This window comes from Nothobranchius furzeri, chromosome 2 (assembly GCF_043380555.1).
Source record: "Nothobranchius furzeri strain GRZ-AD chromosome 2, NfurGRZ-RIMD1, whole genome shotgun sequence".
Taxonomy (NCBI): Eukaryota; Metazoa; Chordata; class Actinopteri; order Cyprinodontiformes; family Nothobranchiidae; genus Nothobranchius; species Nothobranchius furzeri.
The window spans coordinates 77,171,531-77,192,896 of record NC_091742.1 but is presented as its reverse complement, the minus strand read 5'-3'; the positions used below and the strand labels follow the sequence as shown (position 1 = coordinate 77,192,896).

Genomic DNA, 21,366 nt, shown 5'->3' with positions numbered 1-21,366 from the left:
AGATAGGAATGTGACTGGTTTAGCACATATATAGGTTGATTCATGGAGGACAAACTCAAAGACCCACTCAGCATGCTCTGTGAAATGGGGAACGTGACGGTAGGTCGTCCGGTTATCCTCCATCTGGATGAGAGGTAGGCGATTTCAGTCCTCAGCATCTCTACTATCATTTTGTTGTCTAGCGCCAGGTAGAACTGCTGGTGGTCTATGAACTGGAGGGTTTCAGAGGTTAAACAAAAGGGACGCAAAAGCAAAAAGAAAGCTACAATTCCAGTAAATCCTTCTGTTTTAAGACATTTCTGTAGTACGGTGAAGGTTTTATGATATCCTCAGGTCTCTAGGGAACATGATCAGATCAGACAGCCCCAGACATCCGACTATAGAGAAAAAACAAAAACCATCAGAATTCCGACTAAAATCCTCCGTCAGACGAAACTGGCTCTAGAAAAACGTAACAGTCGCTACATTTACATGCAGTGTCAGAAAATCTAACTATTGCCTCAGTCTGGCAGAAGCAGAACTGAACCAGGCTATGTCTAATCGAGCTAAGGTACCCCGATAACTCTGTTAGAAAACCGAAACAACGTCCGACCGACGAAACGGACTCAGGAAAAACAGACGAAACACTGAAACGTCAAACAAAGAGAGTCAACGAGAGTGTGTGTGTGGTCTGAAGAAGCGAGTAAACTAAAATACAACGAGTCACTATATGCAAAACATCTTGAACTAATAAACAAGTTTAATAACATGCAGTAGCATGTATAAACCAGTAACATTTACCACTGAACAGGAAGACTAACAGGCACTGATTAGTCTTAATGAGAGTCAATTATGCACGGTGAAGTCGGCATGAGACAAACTGAACAGGATAAAACATTTAAAACGTAATTAAATGTACTTCTTGACGCATGAATCACACACAGGGCAATAATAAAGCAGGTATAGGTTGTATTTCAGCAGATTGCAGCCCTCAGAGCAGATCAAGCACGGAAATAAGGCAGTTTAAAGGCTTTCAGACAGAATCGATTCAGAATCTTTATTAAGAAAAATCTCAGTTTGGACGTGAATGGATTTATTCTGGCACCTATACTCAACTGGATTAAGTGATGATTATGCTATGTTTGGGTCACCAGAAGGCCACATCAGTTGGTGTTGAATTTTTGAAAAGTTGACGTTTCCAGATGAAATCGTTGCTGGTGTATCTTAAGTAAAGAAATTTCAAATACATATAAATACAGAAAAAATACATAAATAAATTCAATGTTTAAAAAATAAGTCACTTTCTGGTGAGACTGTTTCTTCCATTCGTTTCTCTGTTGCTGTGTTCACAGACTTTTGTGACACGACTGTGACAAACGTAATAATTTAAATAAAATAAAAACACCATACAATGGCGCCACCTGCAGGATGCTTCTCTCTGAGGCACTTCCTGAGACTTTTTTTTGTTACTGACACCCTTTAGTCAGAAGTCTGAATGATTTGTGATGCTATTGTCTCTAGAGGTGTGAGTCTTCACTTGTCTCCCGATTCGATTACGATTATTGGGTTAACGATTCAATTCGATTCGAAATCCCGATGCATCACGATTATTTCATATTGATTTGTTTTCATCGATAAATAGAAGATGTCAGATAACTGCTTTTTATTATTATTTTTTTTATCAAAAACGTAACTGACACAACCTGCCATCCCTCAAAAGCTCTCCATTCACAACAGGTTAGGACAAAACATTTTAAACATTTAAGAAGATTTAACAAAGTAAAACATCTGTTTCCTCGTTCAACACCACGCCTCAGGCTGAGAAAAACACGCTTTGCAAAAACTCACAAAATCTAAAAAAGTACTGAAAACCTACAGGACACATAATATAATAATAAAATCCATAATGGGTTCATATATGAGTGTTTAATGTCTCTGAGCAGCTCTAGAGTCAGATATTTATGCCACAGTTGAAGGGTGTCAGAAATAACACCAAATGAAATGTTTGACTAGTTTGTTATTTTATTTGAACCCAGTGGTTCATTTCTGAAATGTTGGAGAATGAATCAAGTTCTGTTTGATGCAGAAAATAAAACACAAAACAAATTCTACACTTCCAATAATATTTAAGATGTGTGTTTTATTCTTTCTGATAATAACACCAGCAGAAGGCTGTGGGCTGGATTAGGATTAAATTACCCAGCTGATGGATCTCCTTCACTAACCAGCTAACTACAAACCTTTCCTGTGTAACCCTCATGTCCATGCTATCTCTGGAGGAGCAGATAGGAGACAAGATCTCCTGTAACTTAAAATGAACCAAAGCTTCCTCCCAGTTTCTCTTTAAGCTGAATTTAACATCAGTTTATCTTCATGAAACAAAAGAATAAAGTGGAACAAGAACTTCTATCTTCTATTTCTCTCTCCTTTTAACTTCTCCGTGTCCCTAAATAAAAGAGACAGACGATCACGCGGCAGCCGCCGTCACTGACCCCGCCCCCTCCCCGAGACGGGATCTCCCTACATTACAACAAGCAGTCTGACTGAGCGCTTCCAGGAGAAATAATAATTAAATTATGAAAAAAATAACGCGTGTTTGGAGCATCGGTTTGGAGGAGCGTCCTCCGATCCTCTCTCTTGTGTGAGCAGACAGTGTCTCTCTCTCTCTCAGTCGCTGATCGAGCGAGCGGAGCGCGCCGCGTGACAACCCGCTCAATTTACATAATTCACGGCCCAAATCCAACAGAACCGGTCGGGCTGATTCGGTTCCGGTTCGGTGTCAGGCTACAACTCTAGCGCTCAGCCCTGCAGTACCACATTAAGGCGGAGGTAAATGTGGAGGACGCTCACTCTGATAGATTTGGATGCAGCGCTGGTGCCGCCGTTCAAAAACCAAAACTACATTCCACTATAATCGATTATGGCGTACTCTTCTACGACGCAGAATCGTTTATGTCCGCATCGCGATGCATCGATTATTAGACTATTTTCCTCAGCTCTCATTGTCTCGATGGTCTGATGTTCAATGAAGTTTCTCTGAGACCTGAGGATTGGCTAAAATATACTAGAGTCTAGTCTGAAAATAAAACCTAATGTCAGTCAATTTGTAATTTACCAATAACAATGTAGAAATCACGGCAGTATTTGTCTCTTATTAACCTGAGGTGTGAAAGCAAAGATGGTGTTTCTGATGATGTAGAACTTGGAAGTCCCCAGCACTCCGATCCTCCTGTAGGGCCGCCCCGTCAGCCCGAGCCTCGGGTTGCGACCTGAAAAGGAGAAGGTGAAGAAAGGGGCGAGGTGAAGTTTGTGGAGCGTCAGGAATGACCGGGTGGGATCGGGCTGTACCGAGCCTGGCGTAGATATGGCTGAGGACTCTGGAGGGCTGCACGTGGAGGGGATGGATATCAGCCACAGTCTCCACGTCTATGCCGTTCTTCATCAGCAGATCCTTAATCTCTTCCGTCTCAGCCAGAACCGACACTAGAGGGAAAAGTTCAATCGTTTTCTGGAGGATCAGACAGAAGGAAGATGTCCTCTGCTGTAGACTAACCCTGAACGACCACATCAGGTTTAGGGATGGTGGAGAAACGGCGGTTAAGAGGGTCGATCTCTCCAGGGGCCAGAAAACCCTGAAAGTAAATGAATAAAATACATAAATTGTTTAAAAGCATAAAGATTTAAGGATATCTACTGGTATTAGATGTTTGTTGGTCACCTCAGATAAGAGTTTTCCCAGGATGTATAGAGACTGTCCCCATTTCAGAGGACATTTGCCCATAGGGATCCTCTCCACTGAGTGAGGGTTCATGTACTCCTCCTCCACCTGATCAATATAAAAACACATAAAGATATAAATTTTCACAGGGTAAGACAGATCATCTGATGGAGACAGCTGGAAGTGATGGGTTTTGGGGTTTGACCTTATCAGGAGGAACGCTGTAGAGCTCCGGCAGCAGTTTGATCCCATCTTTCTGTTTGATCAGGATCCCCTCCAGAGCTTCCTGGTATTCCTGAACCTGAAATATATCCAGTTTGCTCTGTCATCCACATGAAAGTGAAAGATAAATGGCACCAACACAGATTCTTTTAAAAACTGGAACCAATTGGGGTCTGGGGTGGTTACTTTGCCTTACGGTGGATGGGGATGCCTGCTCATCACTACCCCAGTAAGAACAGGACCAGCTCTGGTGTCTAGAAATGTTTGTCAGCAAAGATGCTGATGATTTGGGGAAATACTGCCACCTACAGACTTGGCATGCCTTTGAATGTGCTTCACATTCACTGGATTATCTTGCTGGAAAGAATCTTGGGTGTGGATCCATGTTTTTTTTTTTTTTTCCTAGAAAGGTGGGGGAGGAGGTTCGGTTTTACAAAAACCGTTACATGTGTACATGACGTTACATTTGACTCTTATCACATTTGACTTTGGTCCATAGAGAAGTTCATGGTGGACTCAAAGACTCCCAAACCATTAGCCCTCCACCACAGTGCTGACAGCTGGTATGAGCTGTTTACGTTTTTGTTAAGTGGAGAAAACCAAACATTTCTTAAATGTCATCCTGTCAAAATAGACAAGTCCAGAAAACTCATTTCTGTACTTGTGTTATTTTTATTTTTGTGCTTTACAATCAAAAACTAAACATTAAAGATGCTAAATGAGGTTCGTAAAGTCAAAAATGCTGGATTAAAGGGAAGAAGAGGAGTTTGTTTTTACAGTTCATGGTCTGATTTGAACACAACAGAAGTTATTGTCCACCATTTGTCTAACATGAATACTTCTGAGAAGATTGGTGACTTTCCTGAATTGCTTCTACAAAAGGGTGGACTCCAGACTGTCTGAGAAGGTCCCATAAGCCATCTCAGACTGATGGGGGGAAACAGTTAGTTCTCTAAATCCGCCCACGCACTGGACATTAGACTGTTACTATAAACTTAAAAGGTATGTCTCAAAAGGTTCTCTCTTTTTCTGCATGAGCTGCAGGATAAATAGCAGTTCAGTACAATTAAAAACTTGCATATTCTTTTAAGAATGGTCACCATCAGTTAAAGCTCAATGAAATACAGTGAAGTTTATTTTCCTTGGTGTTAACACACACCTTTATGCTGCAGACCAGGGGTGTCCAACTCAAACTCGCTCTGGGCAGAAATGAAACTCTGGGACGGAGTCGAGGGCCAAACTTAATATTTTTTGAAAAAGTGACGGTAAATTTGCACATTTTCTTTATTAACATATAATTTTGAACCTTTTCATTTGGAAACAAACTTATTTCTGCATTAACACTGAATGTGGAATAACCAAATTACACACGAGCAAGTCAGTTTTAAATAAAAGGCATCAGTGGTATTCATTACTTGTGGTATAATCAGCATTTTTAAAATCTATTCAGGATTAATGTTTTCTTGTTTATTCATTATTCTTATTTTTTATTCTCCTTTATTTCTCCTGTAATACGTGTCATCGCTGCTGTGACGTCTAGCTTTCCCCACTGAGGAACAATAAAGGGATTTTCTATTCTATTCATCTATCTGCAGCCTTTCCACTTCCTGTTTACTGTAGGTTAAATATTTTCTCACGAGCCAACAACAAAATAAAAGTATCATTTTATCTTAAATGAAAATGCAACATCTCACCTGTTAACTTTCATGTTTTGGAGCAGAAAAAGAGCATAAAACCAACATATTTAAAGCTCAGTTTGCTCCACTGGTTTACTGTGATGCCCACCTGTTCCAGCCAGATACCTGCATCATGGGGTTGATCTGAGCTGAGGAGGAGACTCCTGTTGTTTTGTTCATCTTCATCATAATAACGACAACATTAGATGACAACAGGTGCTCACATAGGTTTGTGCTGATGAACATGTCTGAGCAGCTTGACCACGTTGTTGTGTGTCGGGGAGGAAACACATACAGCAGCCACAGAGTCATGTTGATTTGAGCGTGTCGCTGCTCGCTGGAGTTATATCAGCTCTGTCTGAAAGTTAGTTGGAAAACTTTCTCTTTCAGTCGTGAACACATTACTGAGCGGTTAAAATCTCCGTTTCTGGGCTTCAACGTCGGAAAATAGCTGAGTGAACTCGGCACTGAGTGAGAGGAGTTTTTCGTTTGTCCGAGACAGCGGAGCTGCAGACACCGGCAGCAGACGCTGGAAAAAACCCAAAGGAGGGGGCGTGTCGGCTCCGCGCTAACGCCGCAAAGCATCATGGGAGTTGTAGTATTTGCGGTAAAATCGGCCAGCGGGTCAGTTTTAATATATTTTTGATATTTATCTTGCGGGCCACATAAAAATGCTCCGCGAGCCAGGCCTTGTGTCTGACACGTGTGCTCCAGACCAACAAACTACCAACACTCCTGCTGATAGTGATCCCTTAAGTGTGTTTGATTAGCAGCATTTGGCTGATGTTTATTAATCCGTATTCAAATTTTAAAGGTGTGCTATGCATCTATATTTTAGACGGTGAAATAATCAGACTACTTGTGCGTTCAGGTGTGACTTACTCACCTGCTCATGACTGTTGCTGAAGATCCCATCCAGGATGAGGTACGTCCAGAACAGAGGCCACTCACACTCAATGTTCTCAAACAGCTTCAGCTCTGCAGACTCATAATACAGCCGGTTTGGATCCTTTACAGGAGCAGAAAGACAAAAATACTTCAGTGTAGAAAAGATTCCATCTTTACAAGTTACAACATTATTAAGAACCTCTCATTTTGTTGATTAAAGTGTTGAAAATCTAACAAACTCTAGCTGATTTCTTTATTTAAAACCCTGTTTCCTTTGTACAACAAGATATATATAAATATATATATATATATATATAAATACAATATAAAAAATATATATAAAACTATATATTTAAAATCTGTATATATATATTGTATATATATATAATATAATATATTATATATATACAATATATTATATATATATATATATATATATATATATATAATTTTGTTTAAACTATTAAAATTCTTTTTTGTTTTTTTCCCACAAGACACAGTTAGTCGGTCTGTCGCAGCAGCCATTTGTATTCATTCAGCGTCCTGTATTTTTATAGCTGCCTCCTCCTACTAAAGAGCTGAATGCTTTAAATGACCTGTTCTTTCCTTCAACAGCCCATAAAACTCTAACCGTAGCTCTACCAACCACAAACACAGAAACTCCTGTCCACTTCGTAGCTAAAATGGTGACAATTGTGTGTGTTTTACTTTTTACCTCTTTGGGAGTTTTGTGTCCGTCTCTGAGGAACCTGCAGCAGCCGTAGCGACCCTGAACAGAGAGCAGAAACCAGTAGAGACTCGCTGGCTAAACAACGTGTCACAAGTCTGTTCAACAAGCATTTAAATCATCTGCATCTTGGATTGAGTTGTCAGTATTGATAAGTTTTTTTGTTTAGAGAAGCAAGGATTCTGGTTGGGGGAAATCAAAACCGATTTCAGATTTTTCTGTCCAGCTCTGATCTGCCAACTCTGACTCATCTCAAAGAAACTTTCTCACATAATACTTTAAAAACTATAATTCTGGAGTTCTAGAAGATCTGTTACTGTTGGCATAAATTAGCATTTGGCAGTGGTGCGTTCACAGATAAAAACATAAACCCCGTTTTTTCTGTTTCATCCTGAATATAGGTTGATTCGGATCACCAGACAGTATTTTAGTGTTTTTCTTTTTAAATAATGAATATTTAATGTGAGATGTGATGTTTAACTTACTGAAATCCTCATGGAAGAACAGAATCTGCTCCAAAGGTTTACCTGCAGTTTGGAGATGATCTCCTCCTTGGTCATGGTGACGATGCTCATGTCCTCCACAGCAAAGGCGGGGTAGGTGAGGATGGCCAGGATTCCAGCATCCACCTCTTTAGAGTTGGACGCTCTGGGTAACATGGACGTTAGGATGGACTGATGACGGGAGGACAAACCAAAACATGGAAATTTGACTTAAGCTTGGGAATAGAAAAGTAATGGCTATGGTTAAAGGGAAAGGCATAACGTTGTCACAAAAAGGAATGGAAGTCAATAAAGGGTTCCCACAAGTACAGAAAGACAAGTGTGTGTGTGTGTGTGTGTGTGTGTGTGTGTGTGTGTGTGTGTGTGTGTGTTTACCTGGCAGTGCTGTATGTCATCTGCCAGCGCGTGGACAACAGACCCAGGTCCTCCTTTTGCACCAAAAAGGTTGAGTTCATCTAGCGCCTCCAGAGCTGCCTGGAGAACAGAGCTCAGCCTTCATCATCATGAAACAGGGTCACATGTTGCACTGGGTGACTATTTCGCTTTGTCTTTAAATGAACCCAAACTGCAGAAGCAGTGCATGAAAAAACCAACTGTATCTATACTGCTAAGAGAACTTCAGCAAGTGAAACCAGCTCTAAAGGGCCATTCCCATCTGTACCGGGTAGCCCCAGTCGGCCCCAGCCTGGCCCGGTTGATTCCACACATCCTTGCCTTAAGCCCATGTGGGCTGATTCTACCCACCAATCAGAGGCTTGCTCTAATGGAAGGTGTGAATTTGCTGTCAGCAGTGGGTGTGTTGGCCTCGGTCGGTCTGAAGCAGACCCCCTCGAGAAGAGGGCTGAGAATGAGCCTTGGTTGGCCTGGAAAAATACCAGGCCACCCAGATATGTAAACAACCTACGCTACCCGGCCCGGGCCGACCCGGTACAGATGGGAATGGCCCATAATATAGTCAGATTCGGGCCATCTTGGTCTGGAGCATACAGGTGTGTGTTAACTGCAAATTAATTAGAAGTTTCTATATTTTCTTTGGTCCATCATTCTAGCAGTTGAAATGAGTAACGTGAATATCTCAGCTACAAACTGTAGCTTAATATCTGTTAATTGCTACAGCCAATCAGCTGCAGCCCCCACCTAGAATTGGACTGGCCCCAAAAGTTCATCAGTTGTAGATGCAAGAATAACTTTCCAACAGTTCAATTAAACATCTGCTCTGCAAATCACAAGAGCATTTAATATCATTCCAGACACCCCGGCTCTTTAAAGAACCCACCACATTGTAAGCGGTGTCGAGTTGGTTATTTGGGCTAAAACCTCTTATATAACCACATTTCTGAGTGAGACGTGGGGCTTTATCTGTGGTTTTACTAGATGGCATCTGCTCTTTTGTACTGATGCTTTTTACATTATAACATCCTGCATGGGTCATATTGAACTAATTGTGCGCCGCCATCGTGAGCGCTAAAGAAAACGTTGGGGACGTCCTGCAGCTGTGCCGGTTTCCAAAGTCCCAAATTAAACCGCGTTAGCCACAGTGAGTACTTTCTGTGCTGTGTTATTTCTGAGTGAGAGGCCATTCTCAGATGACAGAGACATGATACCTCCTGTTCACTGCCAACCCAGGACAGCCACGGAGTTGGAATAAACAATTATGTTAACGTGTTTTACACCATGTTTATCAGTCATTCTGATGTTTATTTTGGCCTAAAAATTTGAGACTGGTCGGACGGAAATCACACCAACTTAAAAAATATTTTTAGCTGTAAGCATCATTCTGTTTTCGTATATCAACACTGAAACTGAGACCCTCTGCTGCTGCTGCAATAGATTCATCACCAAAACAAAGCTGTCACATCTGATCCAGAGCCACTTAGGAGAGCTGAGGTCATTAAAATGTCAGAGTAAAGGCCGCTGAAGTGACAGAGCAGCCTCCCCTGTGCCAGAGATTTCCACTGGACCACCTGTTCTGCTGCAGAGCTCTCTTCGACTGAGATTTAGCCACAACAAACTGGAAAACAAGCAGTTGCACTTTGCACTCACTTATATTACGAAGTTCTACATTCTGCGTTCTCCAGCGGGTGGCGCTGGTTCAGGTGCACTTCAAGATTGGTGGTACACACCGACTTTGTAGGAACACACGCTGCATTGTTTCCCACATTTAAAGAGCCAAAAGACGTCCACAGAACTCAACTGTTTGGGCTCTTCAACTATAAAACCTTCAGCCGTTAGCACGTCTAGCGGCTATTGTTTCAGTGTTACGACCTGTCTTGTTACAGTTTTTTTCGATTGCTAAAACTCAAAAAGCAAAAATGAGGCACAATTTTCACAACCTCTACTTCTGTTCCCAATCGCTTGACTCAGTTTATCACTACTTAAGATTGCCTTATCATATTAGAACTCTGATTTTCCTCCTTTACACTCTGATGTCAGTTTCACATTACCTTGCTGTCAAAACACAACACACAATTTTCAGGTTTACACACACTTTCCACATAAATTCTCAAAGCTTCAATCAACAACACACAAATATTCAAATCTCTAAACTGTCGGGTCTGGCGAGCAATTTGCAATCAGGGACTGCAGCATAAAAGTAAGTTTCCACAAGGCTACCCAGGTGTAGGAGTGGTTTCAGGACCACCCACGGGTTTCCATTTTATACCTTCCACCTTATTCCCCCTTCCTCAATCCCACTGAGGAGTTTTTCTCAGCCTGGAGGTGGAAGGTGTACGAAAGGGATCCACAGAGCCAGGTGCCACTGCTTCAAGCCATGGAGGAGGCTTGTAGAGATGTGGCCTTTGAGGCCTGTCAGGGCTTCATGAGGCACTCGAGGCGGTACTTCCAGAGCTGTTTGGACCAGGAGGAAGTTGATGAGGCCCTCTGGCCAGACAGAGACCGGCGGCATGATGCCCCATGATTATGCTTGGGATGGGGGGGGGGGTTAAACCGTAAAAATAAAATGTTTTGTCTCAAATTTTGTGTGATGTCTAATGTTTGTCTCAGAGAAAAGTGGGCACTGTCGTATATTCAGTGTATAATTCATTGTGTTCCATTTAGACAATTGTGTTTTCAGTTTTGCTCTTCAGTGTTCTTTCCATGCTTGGTAGTGTTCACCCACAGGCTACTTGTGTTTAAGCATTGAATGGTATGTGTGTGTCATGTGAAAATGTGGCTGTGTTTACCAAATGAAAACACGTGCTCCATTTTGGGAACATGTTACGATACGTGGTGGCAGGGTTTTGTTGCAAAGGGAAGCCACGGTTTAGGAGTTTGTGTGTCATGTTTGGGGTTTTGTGTGTGCAGTTTTGAAAGAGACGTACAGTTTTGAAAAACGCATTTTAGCAATCCAAAAAAAACTGTAAAACGAGAAGTTTATCTTGTTAAAGAGAGAAAATCATTTTGTTACAATGAGAAACTTCTCAGTCAAAAAGAAAAAGTTAAGTTACCAAGAAACCTATTTTCTAATCAGATAATTTCTTGATATGAGAAACTTATCCTGTTAAAAAAGCTAACATTATCTCGTTATTACGAGATAGAACTGCTCCTTCATTTATTTCTGCCTCTGACAGCAATATGCTTCCATACAAAAATAAGCTTTATATTAAAAAAAATATCCAGTTACAGACCTCTGAGGTACTCCGCAGGTTAAATACACTAAAATGAGGCGCCATCATTAGAAAAATAAAAAAACTACTTTGATCAGAGCATGCATCAGTGCTGACCTTGGCTGTGCCTATGGAGCTGGCGTTGATCTCAGTGATGCCCTGGTTTGTTTTGTCCCCTCTTTCCCACATCCCATAATCCTGTGGGAAACAAAAGAAGATAATCAGACACTTTAAATAATAAAAACAAAAACCCCCTTTAAACATTGTGTATAAGAACGGATGCACTTACAGCTACTTTATAAGCTGCCTCAATGTAAAACATGAGATTCTGAACTACATCCACCTCATCTTGAGTGTAGATAATATGCAGACCTGCAACAAACAGAGACAATCACACAGGCATGCAGGACTGATTAAAAAAATAACTCAGACCAAAATGAGGTTTTTTCATACCAGACGCGGTCATCTGAGCGAGGAAGAGCAGGAAGAGGGAGGTGGCGTCGACCTGCAGGTGACCCCACTCATCGTCCCCGACAACAGGGGCACATGTCCTGGTGTTGTACTTGGCGTGGAGAGAGTCTGAGGTACTTCGGCTGTACTTAAACTTCTCTACCTTGTCTAGCTGTGGAGTGAGAGGAACATTTTCAAGATATTTTTGTTTAAAAATGTAGATAATCGTTTAAAATCCCATTTCTGAGTAAGAAATGCCTCTACAAGGAAGGAAGTGATCAGTGAGCCAATTAATTAGATTCATCTCTAGGATGTTTCAAGTCTTATTAAGAGAACCCATTCCACCCTTGTGTCAATCAGACAGCACTTCCTGTAACAAGGGGGCCTTTTATGGAAGGAGTGCTTATTTTTGGCACAACACCAGCAGACCCAATAGGAATTTGAGCAAATTCTGAGACTAAAACAGCACATACCTGTAAAAATGTCATGAATGTTAAAGGGACTTTATGGAGTTTTGAATTTTTATGCTCGCGATTGCCCCCTCAGGCCAAAAGCGTAACGGCAGCTTCAATAGTAGGCTCGTGCACGAGGCACGCATGCTGTACGTGCACACTCCTTAACGAAAATAACAGCTGAGACAATCCCGTGTGTGTGTGTGTGTGTGTGTGTGTGTGTGTGTGTGTGTGTGTGTGTGTGGCCTGGAGGACAGAGGACAGGAGAACGTGCAGCTAATTAATTAAATAATTTGGTTCTGTACCTTTCTCTTCAGCACAGCCGACAAAGGTTTAAGATGGGTCAGTCCTCCTGCATGCTCTTGAAAAATTGTTCCAAAATGAAAGTTGAACCCACATCTTTTTTATCTGTGAATTCAATGCCGTTCGGCAAGTCTCAAATAAAAATTTGGGCATCTTACTGTAAAAAACATATCATTAATGTAAAAAAGAAACTCAAAATAACTTATGTTCACATCCAGAATCGAACCCGGGTCTTCCGCACGGGAATCCGCCGTCTTTCTAGGTGTGCTATAGCACCAGTGATGTCTTTTGTATCTGTAACATTTATATCTTTAATGACAGCTGAAACAATGTTCAAAGAACAGTTCGGAGCGAAAATGGCTATTTTGTTGCTAATTTGCAGGAAATATCTAGAAGAAAGTAGCTAAGGGTCCTCAGAAATGTAGCTAGGTTCATCACTAGGCGTTAGGAACAGCGACAAAGTCGCTGAGTTGGCACTACCTCACTCTCTGCTGCTAAAGCTACGGATAGCAAATGCTACGGGCGATGCCTGAGCGTGAACGTGCATGAAGCAGCCTGCTCGACCCGAGCAGCTCTCTTTTTCTGTGATTTTACAGAAAAACAGGCAATCACAGAAAAATGCCAGGGCTCATTCTACAGGACCAGGGCATTGCAGGAGAATGTATGAAGAAGACATTTATTATTTCTGTACATGTTTTGGCTGTCAAACTTCCATAATGCCCCTTTAACAAATGAGGAAGATAACTGTGAAATCGCCAGGCTTTAACATTAAATCTGGATTTACAGTTTTTAGTTGGAAGTTTTAAAAAGCTTTTAAAGAACAAGGTAGAAAATTTTTTTTGAAGAAAAAATATTTTGTGTCTTTTAAAGTAAAAAAGTTTAAAAAATGTTTTAACATTTAATATTTACAAAAAGTAAACCAAACTTTAATTAATAGCCCTAATGTTTAATGGTTCTTTTTTTATTCTCTGAGTGTTTTTCAAAGAAGTATGGTGTTAGTTTGGCCGACCAGTCGTTGGAGGCAATCCATTAGCAGAGTCGCATCACAAACCAGAGGACAGGAAAATGGTGTTTTCTTTATTTTTGCTGTGCAGAGTTCTGCATCCCACACACCTGAAAAACCTTAACACTAAATAGAAAAGCTAATAAATATATACAATCATAGTCACTTTAAAATATTTACACTAATATTAAAATAACCCAGTCAGTCTTCCAATCATACCCCTCTGGAACCTATAAAAGTTCCACACGCCCTCAAGGACTATTTTGCTCACACACCTGCTGACAGGAAACAGGAAAGGTAAGCACACGCCCACAGTACACATGTTTGTTCCACAGCCATTTCCTTGTCCAGCTCTTCATACCAATAACTATCTTACTTTTCACTTTACAGGGTCACCTGCTAATCAATATACAAATAAATAAACTTCAATACCTCATGAATGTGTCTCACTTCAATTATAAGATCAGTAGATCTGTCAAGTATTTAGGTGTGGCAGTGATCCACTGTCACATATGGATATAAATCTGTGTCTCATCAGCATAAATGATACACAGATTTAATCTGAACCCAGTCTTTAATCCATCTGCTCATTTATTATTGTTTAAAATAATAAACAGCTTTACTTTAATGCTTACTCCCACTTTTCACCACCACTTTGCTGCTACTATGCCAGGCATGTCCAAAGTGCGGCCCAAGGGCCATTTATGGTCCTCTGAGTGATTTTGTGTGGCCCCCCATCTGCATTTCTACAATGACGAATTTTCTCTCTCCAGTAGGCTGTTTGTTTATATTGTGGCATTACGTTTAAATGTGTACTAACATGCTTGCTTTTGACCTATTTTGAGGAGTACAAATACAAATAAATCACCATAAAATTATTTTTGCATTAAAAAACATAATAATAATCACATTCTTGTGGCCACAATGACTATTGATGATTTGGCCCTGGACACCCCTGTGCAAATCAAACACTGGACTACTGGGGTGTCGGATTAAACCCAAGCCAATGTTTTCAATTAATGACAAAAATATCTAAAGAATAAATACGAATTTGAGTTTCCAGGATTTCAATCTAAACTCGTTAGCATCCTGCATTTGGATTCTCGCCAAAAACTGGTTGGTGTGGTTTGTAAAGTAGTTTGCATTGATCGAGCTGTCACAGCAGTTTCTAAGTTTGATACTTTTGTACTTTTCAGATTGAAATACAAATGTTTTCACAATAATCAAGTTACATTTTTCTGAACTTGCTGTGGTCCTAAAAAGACTCCAACTACATCCTCTTCAGGTTTCTACCAATTCTGTCTTTCTCAGAATCCTGCGATTACCATTTTCTTGTTCTTGTTTGTCCTTCCTTTTCATATTTTAATCTAAATTTTTTTCCCCCTTTTCCCCATTTTTTTATTATGATATCTTTTTACTGCGTTTCCTCCTGCTTGGAGAACTAAATGACCCCCCACCACCAACAAAGCGACGGAGTCATGGAGAAATGCCAGGGCTGAGTTTACGTCCCAGTCCATCCTTGTGTGTGTGTGTGCGTATGTGTGTGTGTGCGTATGTGTGTGTACATGTAAAACTGAAACAAGAGACCAAAGAGGAAATAGCTTGTAAAGTCATCTTACCTGCCTCATTATGCACTGAAGGACACCTCTCATCAGCTTCACCACACTCTGTAGAGACAGATACGATGAAATCTAAACACCGTCCTTGTTCTAACAAGAGACAAAAATCTGATCTCCCTGGTCATTGAACTCATCATTACTAAGTACTAAAACTAAACGCACACAATAAAAGATTTTTCATGTTGACATTTTTACTTCAAGAATCATATATTTTTTTATTTAATTAGAAAAAATTTAGTTAGCAACCCTCATTCTTTGAGATGGAGCAGAGTTAGCCAAAAGCAATCAGAAAGACCTGTTCCAGCTCATAGGCCTTGGCCTTGTCTTCGTCCCTGTCTGCGTTCTTCCTGTAGGCCAAACTGAGGGCCCACACCGACACGATGCTGTAGACGTTGTCTCTGACCCAGGCGTCCGGCTGATCGGTGCTGCCCGGGAGAAGACCCGTTACCGGATCCTATTACAAAAAAGGGTCCAAATACAAACAAAACTCAATAACAATACACTGATGGACAGCTTATATCAACTCTGTCAGACGGAAAAATTCAACCCAATATTTGATGTGAAGATTTTGTTTAGCAATCTATAAATCCAAATGTAAACTGTGTTACTTTCTGTCTAGGTTGATCTTATTGCGCAAAAGACAAAATCCCGTACTAGATCCCAAAGGCAGGCAGACAGTAATCATAAAATGACAAACCTCTACCCCCAAAACAGGAGTGTGAGAGCTGTTTCACAAGAACAACTCACAAGGCATTCTTTCATACCATAGACCACAGCAGATTTACTGAATGATTGAATTAAATCTTTAAATATTTAAAGGGATGCGTTGGTAGTTATGGCTTGCTTTTAGCACCCCCTAGTGTCCAGTTAGTAAAACTAAAAGTGGAACTTATCTCCTTGCTGTGCATTCATCTTTTTAACACCTTAGACAGCTGAAACGTCTCCCCAGACTTCCTTAGAGTCTACAGGAGTGATTGATCACTAGAATAAACAAATCAGCTGTGGAAACATGCTGGAAGTGGCCAGCAGCGCCAGGTAAGTCAGCTCCATTTTACAAAGGGCAGTTTCTAATCTGGGCCAGCATGGACCGGGCTGGGTGGCGTCATTCCAGATCCTGCACCAGTAGGGTTTCTTCACACACACTTCTCAGGAACGGGGGGATCTACGAGCATGTGTGCAGGGCACGGAAAAGTCTGAGGCGTCTCCCTTAAACTAAGGCGGCCATGAGCAGTGCTGCTTTTGGTGACTCTGATGTTGCATCCAGACTGCTGAGTCTGTCCTCGCGCTGTGCAGCTAAAGGCAAGACAGCACTGTGTGTGTGTGTGTGTGTGTGTGTGTGTGTGTGTGTGTGTGTGTGTGTGTGTGTGTGTGTGTGTGTGTGTGTGTGTGTGTGTGTGTGTGTGTGTGTGGTCCTTACAGCAGTGAGGAGGAGAGACAAAGAGCTGACGCAGCTTCAGTCAGATGCAATATTTGATAATGAATTGCGCATGCAGGAAGCCCCCGCTGGTTGATTCTATCCACCAATCAGAAGCTCCCCCTAACGGTGGGTGTGAATTTGAGCTGGCCAATTAGTCAGCAGTGGGCGTGTTGGACCTGTTCAGCCCGAAGCAGACAGTCTTGAGATGTGGGCTGAAAAACTGACCGGTTGAGCACGGAAAAATACAAGGGTAAAACACTTTAAAAGCTACCCAATTTGGTCCGTGCAGGCTCAGATGTAAAACTGCTATCTGTCTAACAGGGACCGGTGCTCTGAAGTTGCAAGTGCAGTATTCTGGCTACAGAGGGTGGAGGGGTCTGAGTGACATTTCATTAACCCTGTAAAGGGTCATCGTAGCACACACTGGCTCAAGACAATGATTTAAAAATATGAAAAAGTTGCCAAGTATGCCTTTAAACTACAAATGATCACTTAACATAAAATGTAGGATAAGGTAGCTGCATTTATTTCAAATAAATCTAGATTGCACATTTGTTTTGCTTTAAAAAGCCATGTTTGAATTTCCCAGTATTCTCTTTATATATCCAAGGAGTTTGAATCTGTAATTCCAACACAGACAGACTGCCCTGTAACTATTGATATGAAATTTGACAGCATGAAGCCCTTACATCACTGTTGCTATCGCTGTGCCAGGACCATAAACCATTGTGTAGCTCACTAGTGTAAATTTGACCGACAAATAATCAGATCTGAACTTAGTTCAGTCCTTTATTGCCGGTCATCGGGAAATTTAGAGCAAAACAAAACAAACACAATTCAAACACCCGTTACTTTGGATGAACCCTTAAAATCTACATAAGAATAAGTTACAAAAGAACTTTATGAAACCAGTATAAACTAAACCGATGTTCACATTCATATTAGCCAACAGCAATCAACAGCTGTGCATTTACTTCCCTGTTTTTGTGTCGCTTATTTCTCACAAAGTAGAGTTGCGAAAGAATCGTCATCGTTCACAGACCAGAACTCCACCACCCATGAACACTGTCCACTCCGTCAGATCAAAAACATGCAGAGAAACCAGCAGGGTTCCTTCCTGGTTTGGATATCTTATGTTGCTGAAGCTGCTGTTTGAAGAGCAGCATCGTTGTGTTGCAACTCACCAACAAACCCCGGCAGTCAGCTGACTCAACACGGAGTCAGCTTTCATGACTAACAGAAAAATGCCACATAAAGAGGAGGAAGAGTAACGAGGATCACCTGTGTGTAAAAAGCAGCTTGTGTTGAGTTTTTTTTTTTATTATGAGAGAAGAAACGAAGAGAGATGTGCTGCCATTGTGTTTTCAGTCCTCATCATGTTTTCAGCTCAGTTTTACAAGCAGGACCCAAATCTGATTACTGTCAAACAGAAAGTTAAGAATACATTTCAATAGAACCTGCCTGATAACATGAAGTAGGCTAAAAGATCTCAAAAAGCAACCCAACGTGCCCTGTTCTAAATAAACTTAAGAACAAAACAACCCAGAACACCATCTCAAGTACTTGTGGTTTCAATTAGGCTAAGGTCAAAGGTCATGATCCCAAAAAATGAAAGAGAATGAAAAACTGGGATCAAAAGTTCCAAGGCCAACATTTCTACTGACCATTAAATTAACACTAAACAGTTTCCAGCTTCTCCGCCCTACTGGTTAAAAGCAGAATTACAACTGCCCTGCCGCAGCCTGCTGTAGCTAGCGCTAACAACGAGCTAACCTAGCATGAGCCAACTACTACTAAAAATAAACCAGAGTAAAAAGATCCACACTGTTGGACAAAAATTATTATTACTTACAAGTCCAGTCGCAACAAATCCAGGTCACCATCATTTCATGATTTCATTGCCTCCTTTAGCTCCCTCAAAGTAGTATAGCTGTGCCAATGTTCACTCTGGTTTTAGCTCTTAGCTGCGCCTCCAAAGACATTACTCTCTTACTTTTACCTCCAGGCTCCGCCATGATGCTTTAATTGATCGTAGGTGAACGGAAAACGCTAAATGCTAGCCTTTATATTAGCTACCAGCATTGTAAACCACTAATAGCCGGTGCACAGGTAAAAAGCTCCCCCTACAGAGCACTTAACCGCTCAACAAAACTGTTGAGTGGAGCTGTTTCTAGTCAGCAGAGGGCAGCAGGGTGCTGTCCAAGATGAAATCAGTATGATGTCTGCCTACACAATCACTGAAACCCACTTTAAACTAATAGCTTAAAGTGTTAAAAACTGTTTAGTGTTTAAGAATTCCAAAGCACACTTTCCATAAAGACATCCTGATGATCTCCAAGGCACTTGGAAAATAATCTGTGGACTGACAAAACAGGAAATGGAACTTCTCAGAAGGTGCGTGTCCCTTTACATCTGGTGCAAACCTAAAGCCTGGTTTGTACTTCTCCGTGAGCTCTACAACGGAGAGACGTACACGGAGTGTCGGAAAGATTTTCACATTCGAACTTCTGTTCAGGCAGCGGAGTGTTGCAAAGCAATTCCCCGCCAGGACAACAGAGGGCGTAGCGCTGTTTTGTGGTATCCTGCCACCATAACACTCGTGTATCCGGTCCACGATAGTGTGTTTACTAATGTGTTTATAGATTTCAGAGACTTTGTAACACGGACACATTAGTCCTTCACTCTCCTCCACCTCTTCGTGTGGTCGCCACCTCTAAACCCACAATTTCCGTCGTTTCCGTCCACGTTTGCTCCATATTTTGTACTCCTTAACTCACAGGTAAATAAATGTCCATATTTTCAGACTTTTTCCGCGATGCGTTCTTCAATCTGTTCTGGATCTGCCGCTAAATATCTGTTTACTTTTCAACTGAGCTACAGCGGTGCTGGTGACGAATATACAGGAAGCAGCATCCTGACCAATCACAAGCTTGCGGTGTCCGTCACTTTTGACGGATGCTTAAAATTTTAGGCATGTCTCGGTCACACTCTGTGAGCCCGTCGGAGAGCCCTTGTGCCAACGCATAACGGCGTTGCATGTCTCAGAACCAACGCAGATGGAGAGCTATAAATCAGGCTTTACAGTGCAATTCAGATAAAACATCACACCAACAGTGAAACACGGTGGTGGTAGTGTGGTGGTCTAGGGATGCTTTGCTGCTTCAGCACCTGGACCACTTGCTGTCAGTGATGAAACCAAGAATTCTGCTCTCTGTCTGAAACTCCTGAAGGTGAATTCCTGACCTTTGACCTTAAAAAGGCCTTATATGCTGGAAAAACTCTACAATGTGTCTGAATTTACAAAAAAATTCCATAACCATCAATAACAACCAGTCATTTGGTTTGGGGATCAATTACTTTTTTGCTAGAGGTGCGTATTGGCAACAATCTCGTGATGTGATATATATCCCTATATGAGGGGGACGATACGATATGCTAAAAGCCAAACAATATTCGCAATATTTAGGACAGAGTTTCATTGGCCAGGCTCTTCCAAGAAACATCCTGTGTTATCGCAAGATCCTGTTACTAAGAATGAAGGTAAAACCTGCTGGCATCTAGCGGTCAGAGTTTGAATTTCACCACGCAAAAGAAAATTGGGTAAATGTTAGCATGTTAATTCTCATTTTTTTAATCAATACACTGCTTTAAAATATCGATTCAGCATAACACAAAATATCACAATTTGTTTCGTATCAACAACACAAAATATAACGATATTTCAGTTTAGATATTTTCTTACGTTCCTTTTTCACATTGGGTTTTAGTCATTATTAACACACACACACACGCGCACGCACGAGGGTGATTTGTGTCTGACAGAGCAACACAATCTTACGACATATCACCCTCTCTCACCCACTGCATGCCCCAAAGCCTCCCAGTTTAGTAGTTTCTCTGTCTGACTAAAACTAACGACTCCATTGCTTGTGTTAAGTTTTAGTAAAGCACAAAAGCTTTTGAAGACTCACTTGGTGCTGCAGGATAGTTTGTTGCACTACCCGAGCGTAGTTGTCCAGCTTAACGCCGGAGTTGCTCCTACTTCTCATGCTGACAAGTTCAAGCGGAAAAGAACCAAAACTCCTTATGTCCTCGCCAGAAGAGGCAGCATCCTATTTAAAGTGCTGGAAGTTCAACAAGAAGACAGTTTGTTGTGACAAAGACTAGAAAAGCTGCAGCTTGGCTGTTTAACAGCAGCCCTCAGAGCTGCAATAGCAGCAGATCACCCAGCACGAAGAGCTGGTAACCTGAAGCTGCGCTCGGTGAGGGACCGGAAGTGGAACCGGTGTTGTGCTAAAGAAAGTACCCCTTCAGTAAAAAACACAAACAAGCCCGAAAGTGACCACCTTTTTTATGTTTATTCTTTATTAGAACTATTTACTAAAGGTTTCCCAGAATTTTTAAAATTACTAAATCATTATTTTGTTCTTCGCTTTAGTTTAGTGATTTTGACTTGGTTTTCTTTTAAGAAAAGTTAAACCGAATGCCGTATTTAACAGTAATTTTACATAAATATCATACATCACGATAATGTGTTTGGTGTATCTCTTATTAAATGTGATAAAAATAATACGTTTTAACTCTTTATTATCTTAATGAATCGACGGTGAAAAGATGCATCTGAACGGCTTCCTACAATGTGACTCTTTTTCCTGCACAACACCGGATGAGCAGTGATGGAACTTTCAAAGTAAAAGTCTACAATCGCTCTCAATGGATTCTGACATTATGCTTTAAAACCTAAACCTTTTTCTACAGTCACTGGCTTTAACCCTACATTAGTGTCCTGTTTTAAGTCATACAA

At 41.2% G+C, this 21,366-nt stretch overlaps 1 protein-coding gene across 7 annotated transcripts in view; it reads right to left on the bottom strand.

Moving 5' to 3' along the window:
* Nucleotides 1-20,833, bottom strand: part of phka1a (phosphorylase kinase, alpha 1a (muscle)) — a 34,598-nt gene extending 13,765 nt beyond the window's left edge. For all 7 annotated transcript variants that reach the window (XM_070547992.1, XM_054747457.2, XM_054747458.2 and 4 more), the window contains exons 1-16: nt 20,534-20,833; nt 15,441-15,599; nt 15,146-15,193; nt 11,772-11,940; nt 11,608-11,690; nt 11,436-11,516; nt 8,089-8,187; nt 7,738-7,884; nt 7,199-7,252; nt 6,482-6,604; nt 3,903-3,998; nt 3,698-3,805; nt 3,533-3,611; nt 3,328-3,462; nt 3,139-3,248; nt 68-212 (exon numbers count right to left, since the gene is read on the bottom strand). In XM_070547992.1, coding sequence (XP_070404093.1) covers nt 68-212; nt 3,139-3,248; nt 3,328-3,462; nt 3,533-3,611; nt 3,698-3,805; nt 3,903-3,998; nt 6,482-6,604; nt 7,199-7,252; nt 7,738-7,884; nt 8,089-8,187; nt 11,436-11,516; nt 11,608-11,690; nt 11,772-11,940; nt 15,146-15,193; nt 15,441-15,599; nt 20,534-20,611 — 1,714 coding nt within the window. In that variant the 5' untranslated portion in view covers nt 20,612-20,833. The remainder of the gene's footprint in view (nt 1-67; nt 213-3,138; nt 3,249-3,327; nt 3,463-3,532; nt 3,612-3,697; nt 3,806-3,902; nt 3,999-6,481; nt 6,605-7,198; nt 7,253-7,737; nt 7,885-8,088; nt 8,188-11,435; nt 11,517-11,607; nt 11,691-11,771; nt 11,941-15,145; nt 15,194-15,440; nt 15,600-20,533) is intronic.
* Between the last annotated feature and the right edge of the window lie 533 nt (nt 20,834-21,366).